General features: G+C 47.4%; 1 protein-coding gene across 1 annotated transcript; it reads right to left on the bottom strand.

Moving 5' to 3' along the window:
• Positions 1–745: 745 nt before the first annotated feature.
• Positions 746–10,451, bottom strand: NANS (N-acetylneuraminate synthase). The gene is made up of 6 exons (XM_084834887.1): positions 10,226–10,451; positions 8,602–8,817; positions 6,736–6,835; positions 5,692–5,846; positions 5,056–5,322; positions 746–2,735 (listed from the first exon to the last, which is right to left on the bottom strand). The coding sequence occupies exons 1-6, from the start codon at positions 10,355–10,357 to the stop codon at positions 2,526–2,528; spliced, it is 1,080 nt and encodes a 359-aa protein (XP_084691013.1). The 5' UTR covers positions 10,358–10,451; the 3' UTR covers positions 746–2,525.
• Positions 10,452–11,315: the final 864 nt, after the last annotated feature.

Below are 11,315 nucleotides of genomic sequence, written 5' to 3'. Positions count from 1 at the left end.
AGCCACAAACTCATAGTGCTGAGCAGGTGTTTTGGACTACACCTTCCATCATCCCCAGCCACTGGCCAGGCTGCTGAGGAGGGTGGGGATGTGAGGACATTTTCATTGGTGGCCCCCTTTCTTGAAACTCCATCCCAAGAGAGGTGCAATTAGCCTCCACTGAGTACTTTTAAGCACAAGTTAAAGAACACGCTCATTACCAAAGCGTTTGGCTCCTGACTTGTTGGTTTTGGTGCTTTTAGGTTAGATTACAGTTATATTTTAAATTGCTTTACTGTGCTAGGATTTTATGGTTGTTTTACTGGTACTTGTTTGATTAATATAAGCCTTTCTGTGCTCCTTTGAAGAAAGAGTAGGGTATAAGTATTTTACATAAATACCATGGGAGTTGTAGTACAAAGCATCTGCACATTACTTGGGGGAGGCTACCCTAGGGAGATGCATCTTAGTCTTAACAGCTGTTGATAGTTTTAGTCTTCCTGTGCCAAAGCAGTTATCTTTCTAGGCCACAGTCCTTGGCGAGCCCTGTTCAGTACGTGGACTTTGTCACTGACTCAAAAGCATCGTTCTGGGTGACAGTGGCACATTTTTAGCAGCTGGCAGGCTTCCAGTAGGCCTTTACCCATCAAGGCACCAAAGAGGCTGCTTGTCAGGATTCTGTCCGTTCGTGCCTCCTACAAAGGTAGAAGAACCGGAAAGAGAAGCAACCAGTGTTGTGCCATGAAAACAAACTAGGAGACAAAAAGTAAATTTCTGACAAAACTTTTATTGTATTTTCAATTTAGAAAAAAATCCACCAGTCGTGATTTTGTAACTTTCTTAAGGAAAGCGTTAGCAGAATGGCACCATCATGAATCATACGAGTCCTGTGCAGACATTTGATCAAACCTACCATTGAGGGATCAGGATTGTTGCAGCTCGCTCACCCTGGTGCCGTGCTCGTGACATCCACACACTGGGACAGCACGGATGCAGCAGGGCCTCCCTGCACAGAGCCCAAAGCACATAGGTGAAATCCGTACTCCCGAATTTTGTGATGCAGGCATCGCAGGGCAGCCGACATACACTGAGGCTTTCTGTGTGTCAATGCGTATGCCAATGTAATGCCCAATGCGCAGGCATCACAGGCACCCAGGAGTGACGCAGGTGGGCTAGCACAATCCTGATACTCCAGCTCATATTTAGGGCTATGTTTAAAACAAATGAATCACAACTGAAAACAACCTCTTGGCCCCCATTTTAAGCATAAGCAGATACATTTTTTGTTCAAAGTCATCAAGGCCAATGCAGGAGTGCCCAAACACCATTAAAACAATTTCTAGATGCATTACAAGAAATTGGATGGTCATGATCCTCTGTATAGAATGTGAAACAGCACAGAAAGAATGGCAAGATATGCAGAACATTTATCATTGACATCCCAATTCTAAGCACGTTTACTAAACGGTAAACCCACTTGAGTACAGCGGGATGTACTTTCAAGTAAGTATGCTGATGTTTATAGACTTGCCTTTTCCAAAAGAGCACATTTCTAGTCTTCATGGTGGGGGTGTTTAAAGATGTACAAGCGGTGTCTACTAAAGGTCCACCAAGCAGAGCGGCAGCTTATGACAAGATAGAGGAATTGTCTTGCTGGGCCTTCCTATAGGCCTTCCTGCTGCATGAATTGCTTGCTTCATCATCATTGCAAGTACGCACAAAAAATGTTACATTGCCTTATGTCTCCCAAAAAGAGAGTTATCGTATGAATCTGAGTGGGAGATTCAAGACAGATCAAAGGAAGTACTTCACACAGTGTATAGTTAAAACTATGGAATCTGTTACCACACAATGCAGGGATGGCCAGCATTTGGATGGCTTTAAAAGGGGATTGGACAAATTCATGGAGAAGGCTATCAGTGGCTACTAGTCCTGATGGCTATATGCTACCTTCACTATCAGAGGCAGTATGCCTATGTACACCAGTTGCTGGGGAACATGGATGGGACGGTGCTATAGCACTCTTATCCTATTTGTGGGTTGCCCACAGGCAAGTGGTTGGCTGCTACGTGAACAGAATGGTGGATAAGATGGACCCTTGGTCTGATCCAGCATGACCTTTCTTATGTTCTCATCCTTAATTCTCAACACTAGAAAAGTCAAGCTGAACGGTAGAAAAGTGTTGACCACATCATGCACTCTTTAGAGGAACTCAGTAGTAGCGCTCATCCTGCCCCCACAAAGAAGTATTTTCCAAAGCCCCACCTTGCCCTTTAAAAATATTCCTCCTGGAAGATACTGTGTCATGCCTTAATGTAAAATTTTCAGCAATAAAGAAAATCTGAAATCCCTTCATGAAATACTACATTGCCCTGTTTCTATTAAGTCCCTTGTTGAGAATGAGTCGAGATACCATATTGGCATTTTTGCCCACCTGAAAGAAAAATCCCACTGAGGTTTGCTTTCATTCGAACTTAAAACGCTGTGATTGCAGTAGATTGCCACAGTGCTTCCCACGGCCCCTCTTTCGAACAGTACATTCACATTTAGCACTTCACTTTTTTCACATGATTTTCAATGGCCTCTTCAATGATGGTGTCATCTTCTTCAATATTGGCCTTGACCTTCTTGCCAACTAAGTCAAAGATGTCTTCAGGCGGGTAGCCTTTGGGTTCGCCCACCTTGACTGTGAGCATGTCCAGAGAGAGTGTGGTGCCTTCGGGGATCCTGACTTTGGCAACAACGGACTTTCCCAACTACAGAAAGAGAAGCCGAAGGAGATTAAGTCACAGGGTGGTGATCCCATGCTATAGGTGCCACAAATGTACAGGTGGCAGGGAGTATGGGACATGACTGATCAGGAGCGAGAGGACCAATAGGCCTGAGTGTGGGATACAGTCAGGCCTACACTCCAGGCTCCATTTCTTGTATTATGCCAATACTGGCTACTCTGATAAGGGGACTAAAGGGAAAGAGGCTGAATACATGCTGTAATGTGCACCGAAGTGGCATAAGCTAGGGATGTTGGAGAATTCCGCCACGGATTCCAGGGAGGCCGGATTCCAGGGAATTCGGCCCCCCAGAATCCGTGGCGGAACAAAGCAACCCCCCTGCCACCCCCTGAAATGGGCCTGGAACGGAGCCTACCTGTTTGCGGCCGTCCCGTGCTCTGCAAATGGCTGCCGCGTCTGCGGCCGCCATTCGCCTTCCCATGAATGGCCGTGCCAGGCTATGTATTTACGTAGCCTATCACGACTAATGCAGGGGCACCATTTGCGTCCCTGCAGAGGCCGTGCTAGGCTACGTAAATATCTACGTAGCCTATCATGGCAATAGGCAGGAATGCAAATGGTGGCTGCTACACCATTTGCGTCCCTGTCTTTTGCCACAATAGGCTACGTATATATTTACGTAGCCTATCGCAGCAAAAGATGGGCACAAACAGCGTAGTGGCCGCCGTTTGCGTTCCTGCCTTTTGCTGTGATAGGCTATGTAAATATATACGTAGCCTATCATGGCAAAAGACAGGGACACAAATGGCAGTGGCTACGGCAGCTGCCATTTGCGTCCCTGCGTAGCCTAGCAGTGGGCGGATGTCCGGCTGTGGGCAGTCCTGACTGGCGGCTCCGTGGAGTTGCAGCGGAGCGGAGCTGGCTGGGGAGGATTTTGGGGGGAGGGACAGAGCGCCTCCCCCCCACCACAGATGTCCCTGGACGAAACCAGGTAAGTGTTTCGTACATCCCTAGCATAAGCAAACACTCTGGCCTGCAAGCTAAATCTGGCTCTCTGGGGTTTGCCAAATAGCGCCCCCCCCCTTCCTCTGATCATTTGGTGTTTTCCCAGGTTTTGTGCAGGATTTTCCCCAACCTGAAAAGTTGACATTTATTTAATATATTTATGCCTCTCCTACGGCTTAGTTATTGGCAATAAGTGCATTTTTCGCCTCGCCCTTTTGCCCTCAGCCCTGCCCACCACTGGAATACGGCCCCCGAGAGCTTCTCTGGCATGGGATTTGGCCCCCAGTCTGAAAAAGGTTCCCCACCTCTGAGCTAACATTACGGACAAGATCATTTGGCTAGGGGCATAGCAAAGAGACAATGTTTAAGAAAACAAGAGTCTTGCTGGATAGGCCAAAGTGGCTAACAGTAGCTTTATCCCACTGCTTATCCCCCAGCACATGGTGTTCAGAACTGCACTGCCCCTGCACATAGCAGAGTACCTCTAAACCAAACACTGCTTCTGAACACTAGCAAAGTGCTGTCTTCAAGAGGGACACCCTTACTTCAAGTGGTATAGACAACTGCCCCAATGTACAAAACCGTGCTTTTTGCATAGTATTTGGGCACATACCAGCCCAAATGAACTAGGGAGGTAGATTACCGAAATGTCCCATGATGTGACTGTGGAGCAACTGCTTCAGTATTTCTACACGGCGAAGGTAGCACCACTGACACAACAAGCGCATGATTCTGAAGCAGGTCCCAGTGAGGGAAGATCATACAATAGTAGGGTTGGAAGGGGCCTATAAGACCATCGAGTCCAACCACCCAAGATGTTGGTGTGGGGACAATCCCACGTGACCACTCAAGATTCCATCACGTTAAAAATATTACTGCTGCAACCTGCAATCCCACCATATTGCAAATGGTTTTTCAGTGGCAACCACACTGTAAGGGTAACATAAAAATCAGGCTTGTGGCTCATCAGATTACAAACTTGCATTCCCTGAAAACTTGCCAGCTGCTGAGAAGATGGATCTAGCAGCAAAGAGGTCTGGTGAGTCACATGTGGCTTGGTGGGCTACATGTGACCCATGGGCTGCACTTTTTGCATCCCTGTGCTAGAAAGCAAACTCTGCTGCCTTATTATAACATATGCATATGAATGCTGCTCAGTGGCTCAGCACCTTGGATAGCTCCTTTAGAGTTCTGGCTAAAACCCAGAGCAGATTCACCACCCCATAACACTGGAGCCACCAGCCTCCACTGATGCTGCTGCCATCAGTAACCAAGAAAAACCCGGCAACAGAATTTAATTCAAGATAAGTAATCTTGCGGCATTCAAGAATAAAGTTACCTTTTCATTGCAAGCCACTTCACAGGGCAAAAGCTGCTTGACTGGAGAGCCCATAGCCTTCTCCACCATCCGGATGCTTCGCACCAGCTCTGCCAGCTCTTTTGGCTCCAGCGACGCCTGATGATCATTCCCTTTCCAGGTCTTGTCCAGCGTGATGTGGCGCTCCAGTACCTTAGCACCCATAGCAACTGCTGCGACAGAAATTGCTATCCCAGTCTCATGACCGGAATAGCCAACAGGAATATCTGGGAAGACTGAGCGATATTCCTAGGACAGAGAAGTTGACGTAATTGACACAGATGGCCATCTCCATGGCCTGCAAGGTACAGGACAGACAGCTAACCACGCACAAGCTGTTCCAACATGACATGAAATCGTTCAGACGTGCTTAATATGCAAGTTCCTCTGGCCACAATCCAACACAGTTCAGTGCTCTTAAACCCGTGGAAAAAAATCAGTGGGTTTGAGCAGGCTTAACTCTGCGCTGGACTGACACCTCTGCTTACAGCTGAAAAGGATTCTTAACTACCTGTGGTCTGTTGTCTTACTCAAGGGATCAGATTCAAAGAAGGCACCTCAGGACAACTGCCTGCACGCCCTCCTAGTACTGTCCAGTCCACCCCACACCTCACTGACCGTTATGACACGCAGGTTGACATCTTCAGGCTGAAGAGGGTAAGCACTGGTGCACTGAAGGAAACAGAAGTTTGGGTTGATGGCCTTCACCAGCTTGTAAACTTGCTGCATTGTGTGCATTGACTGCATCCCACTAGAAATCACCATTGGGCGACCTGGAAGGGAAGTTCACCAACAGTTTTAATTCTACTACGACTTGCACTTTTTTCTCATGGCATCTAGTTGTAAGAATTGGTGGATCACTTGCCAATGAGTTTCTATCACCTATGGTCTGGTTGGATCTATGCCAGCTTGCTCATCCACAACCGAATCAGTGCCATCTTTCTAGCTGGTACCCTTCTCCCCAAAACTGGAACAAAAGTAGAGTGTTTTGTATCACCCAACCCACAATGTTGGTATGCCTTCTGATGTCCTTTACAGCCCAGGACATGCATACTTAAGCAAACACAACTGTATATTCCAACCCCCCATGTCTCAGCCTTCTGTGATCCCTTTGCTATAGTAAAATAAAGACAGGGCGGTACATAACAGGGCCACTGAATGGTGACTCTAGAACAGCCTTCCTCAACCTTTCAATCCATTGTTAGACATTACTTAGAGATGGAAATAACGAGTATATCCAGCTGTGTCTATCTGATGGCGGAACAGATTCCGCATCCCTCCTACAGCCCCCACCCCAACCTGCCCTGGACGGTTGGGGGACCTACAACTCCCATCAACTGTAGCCAGCATAGCCAATGGGAGTTGTAAACCAATACAGCTGAAGGGGCCCAAATTGTCTCCCCCCCCCCCCCCATCCTAGACACTGTGGAAGGGCAGGAGGGAGCTAAGGCCCCATCTGGTGGTCACTGTGCATTTATACTATCACATTTAATTTGGCTCTAATACAGGAAGTGGGGAGGGGGCTTGAATTCACATAGTCTCTCATTAGACATGGTAATGCATAAATCAACCCTCTGTAACTAGGTTATCTGTGTTTGTGAGAGCAGAAATAAGCAGTTGCAACATTCAGCAACCGTTATTACTGCTAATCCTAAAAATTACCTTTTTTGGCTGTCTTTTCCAAGTATGGAAAATTGTTAGTGTCTCCTGATCCTACTTTAAAAAATGGAACATCCAGTTCATGCAGAAAATCTACAGCCATCTATGAAGAGACAGACAAAACACAAATCATACAATTAATTCCACTCATCAATAAATTCCTCTAACTGGATTAATGGGCCTCATCCCCCCCAAACAAGCGGAACAACAGGTAACTATGTCCAAACCTAAGGAATACATATGGAGGCAAAGTTCATAGTATACCCACAGGCATACAGAACAGAATGACCCACAAAAGACAAAAAAGGATCCAGTTCTCCATGTGATGGTTTACCTATATTAGTAAGCATCACTGAATCAGAAATCCACTTATGAATCAACAAACTCTGATTGGATCCATCAGTCATAGAAACAAGTCACAAAGATGGAATGACACTATATTGTTAGCATTTCTGAAAACAGGGATAACATTTAAACCACACAAAGTGAATTTTATTGATCCCCCACACCACCCCAAACACAATATCAAATATTTCAGTTCAACTACTTTTACATATTGGAAAAACTTTCAGATATTTATACATCACACAGAATTAATCTGACATACTTTTTAAAATTTTGTTTATTAAATGTAGGTTAAATTAACATGCTAAGTCAGACCTCCACCACTTTAGGTCAGCAGAAATTTTCTAATTCAGTTTCCCAGAAAGCCCACTACTATATACATCGCAGCAAGTCATACAGCAAGCCTGACTTCAAACCACTCCCAGTGTTACAGTCACAGGACAAGTTGCTATTCAAGAAGAAGGATCCCTCTTGGGGCCGGGAGAAACATGCAACCGTGATACAGGGAGCCACTGAACACAGATGAATTTTAAAACTATGTCAAAAAGGCTGCAATTAGGTAAAACACATTGCTCCAAAAACGTTTTCACTCATTAGTGCTAATTCATTTTTGAATCTGTTGACAATGGGATCAAGGACTTTTGAAACACTGGTTCTCATTCTGTGTGGTTTGTGTGAAGAGATAAGAGTGTACGCTCCATGTCTAAAATGAATATTACATTGTAGTTCACACAGGAGTGGAGTGGGGCACCTCTCCATCCACCTCATATATATTCAGCTGCCTTGTGGGAAAGAAGAAAGAGCAAGGGAGACAGAAGCAGGCAAAGGGAGCATCAAGGCCTGCTCCAGTTGGACTGCCCTCACCGCCCCACTCTGGAGATGAGAGGGGAAGCAGAGTCATTCCACCAGCCCTGCTGATGATTTACTTAATTCCCCCCCTTCCCTTTTTCTGTGTGCATTGTTGTCTTTTTCAATTGTGAGCCTGCAAGCAGGGACTGTCTTTTTGTTGATCAGACTATAAGCCACTCTGGGAGCCTTTTTTGTCTGAGGAGCAAGATAAAAATACTTTAAATAAATAAAACATAAATAATACATATAGGACAGGGACAGAAAGCAGAGGTGGAGCTGTGGAGGTCGGCCAACCAGAGCAGTAGGCACTGTGACCATGGAGAGATGGAGCCTTCCCTACCCACTTTTCCATCTTTAACTCCTTTGACTGGTTATCCTGAACAAACTCCCATACAGGAGTTCCCCTCTCCTTATCAGAATAATGGAAGCAGGACTTCAGCCTTACCACAGATCAGTGTTGGCAAGTTAGACCTTGAGGAAAAGCAGAGATGACAGTAGCCGTGCCAGTGAAGAGACAAGTGTTCACTTCTTTGGCAAGTATTTCTAGAAATCCAGAGGTCTGGGGGTTATCTGAAATGTATTCGGGGGAATAGCTGCCCACGGAATGGTCTGTAGGTGATGTCAGAAATGGTAGCTTCTTTTTAATATAACCTCAAATCCCTCCATCTCACTTACCTCATCCATGCCTGAAGCTGTGAAGAAAATGCCAATCTCCTTTGCGTACCGCTGCAGCTCTCGGTACTGGTCATGACTGAACTCCAGGTGGCGCTTGTGCTCTCCATAGGTTTTCCCCCAAGAGTGTTTGGAGGTGTACGGCCTCTCCAATGCTCTCTTGTTGAATTTGTGCTCCAGTTCACTTTTCTGGAACTTGGCGCAATCTGCTCCACATTCCTATAAAGATGAAACCATTGCAGTTGTTCCATGAGGCCACTACAGAACATGCCACGCTGATCCTGCACGTGCACACCACTTGAGTTTGCCACGCTACTCAAAAACAACAAAGAGTCCTGTGGCACCTTAAAGGCTAATGCATTTATTGTGGAAAGGTGTGTGGATCTGAGCCCACTTTGTCAGATGTATAACAAGTACCGCACTAAACACAGTCACATGAAACAAAGGACAGTTCAGCAAAAAATAGACTTGCAGACTAACAGCCCATTTAAAGTTAATGATGGCATTAGCTGGCAGCAGAATCGAAATACATTCTATGGAAGTTGCAGCCCAGTCCTAGTAACACTTACTTAGAAGTAAAGTCATATTTATTGCAAGCGGACTTATTCCCAAATATGCATAGGAAAGCAGCCTTACAGCTGCATCCAATGCATATTTTACTTAGGAGTAAATCCCTCATAGCTCAATGGAACTTACTCTCAAGTATGCCTGCACAGATTCACAACCTTAACTGCCCTGGTACTACAGTTAGCATTTCATGTACTGCGTTAGAAACAGGTCTGCCTGTGTCTATTTCTCTTTAGAGTCAATCTAATATAGTGAAGAATGTAGAGGACAGACTGGGGACATCTGACTTCAAATCCCTGCTCAGCTATTCAAACTCACTATGTCTCAGCCTACCTCACAGGGTTGCTACTCACATTTATCAAATGGGAGGGAACCCATGTTATCTACCCTGAGCTCCTTTGGAGGAAGGATGCTGGGAACGTAGTCAATAAAAACAATCTCAGTAATGCAGTTTAAAAAGCTGAAATCTTAACAGATTTGTGGCTCTTGGCCTATCAGCCTCAGTATTTACAGAGTAGTGTTTGGAATACAGAGCAGTTTGCAGTTAGCTCCGTCAGTATTTCTCCTCACTGCTACTGGAAGACGTGCCTGGGCAGCAAAGAGGGAGGAAAAGGCTGCTGGCGGTTTCACTGGCCCCCTGGCTGCCCAAGGCCCCTTGAGCACGTCTGCCTGCACAGGGGTAGAACAACAGGCCCTGCCACCCCTTCCATCTCCACACTTGGAGCTGGGGAGAGAAGCCGCGGTGGGGTTCTTCAGAGGTACAGTCTTAACAGCTACCAGCCTTTACTTACCTACCAAGGCTAGACCATCACCATCATCATCATCATCATCATCCTGACATTACGTTATTGCAATAACTTTAGCGTATCCCACCCACCCCAAGCAAGTTCCATCTACAAAACCACAACACTGCACTATTAAAAACGAACAGCGAATACAATAATGTAATAGAGGGCGCCTGCGAGGCGCCCTTTCCTCCCCTCATTTCTCTTCCTGCCCAGCCTGGTTCACTTCTGACACCCCAGTTCCCCCCGCTGGCCACGCCCCCGAGCCCCCCCACCTTGGCCACGCGGATCATCTGCTTGGCGATCTCGAGGTCCCCCTGATGATTCTGGCCAATCTCGACGATGATAAAACACGGGTGGTCCCCGCCGACGGGCCGGCCCGGGCACAGGTCAAATTGCAACGGCATCGCGGCGACCGTTGGGCAGCAGCGGGCGCGAGCCCGATTCACGCGAGAGCCGCGCGGGCACAAAACGCCGCTCGCTCTCACCGCGCATGCGCCCAGGGCCAGCACCGCCGAGGCGTCCGTGAGCACGTTTCCTACCCAATCACAGAGAACCAATCCGAAGCCCCCGGGGCCAATCAACGCACGAGCTCCCCGCAGAAGCCAGGCGGCGGCGGCGCCCTCGCTCGCGCGTACAGGAAGGGGAAGCTGGAGCCTCGCCCGCCCTGCTCCGCGCGGAGCTTTTAATAGGGCGGCGCAGTTGTACGTGGCGCGGGAAGACGGCGCTCGGCTGCCGCCCTCTCAGTTGCCAGCTTCGTTGTCTCTCTCGCAACGTGGCAGGGAATTTCTAGCCGAGCCCGCCCGCCCGCCGCACCATTGTTCAAGTCTAAAGGGCGAAGAGGGAAACGTGGCTCGCTCGAGTTGCTAAGCATTAGGATAAGTCCTCATGTCGTTCCGTGCCGTTTATTCTATTTCTATGCCGCCCCATAGCTGAAAGCTCTCTGGGCGGTTCACAATTTTTTTTTTTAAACCGTTAAAGTACATTATATAAAGTATAAAACCGTTCACGTAATCAGTGCTTTCAGCAGGCCTTATTTCCAAGAGAGCGTGCTTGGCGTCCCAGCCAAAAAGTCCTTTCCCGCGCGAGTTAATTTAAGAGGTAAGATCCCGCTGCTTTGTATGAGGCTGGCAGGTGAATACGCGCAGGCCTGCAGCCCGAGTTTGCAATCCTAGGCATGCTTAAGCCTAGTTGACTGCGTAGAAGGTTAGGACTGCGGCTTACGCACATCCACTTGGAGGGAAGTTTCCTTGAACTTCTTGGGTCTGCTTCTGGAGGACTGCGCTGCACAGTTCCACCCTGGCAACCGCAGCCAGTGTCAGCTCCAGGTTTCTGAGGGCGAGGGCCCCTCCACGGCCCCCTCCC

Source organism: Heloderma suspectum, chromosome 2 (genome assembly GCF_057233095.1).
Source record: "Heloderma suspectum isolate Gila_16-S chromosome 2, 16-S_ref, whole genome shotgun sequence".
Classification (NCBI taxonomy): Eukaryota; Metazoa; Chordata; class Lepidosauria; order Squamata; family Helodermatidae; genus Heloderma; species Heloderma suspectum.
Note: the sequence above shows the minus strand (reverse complement) of the source record. Positions and strands in the feature narration are given on the sequence as shown.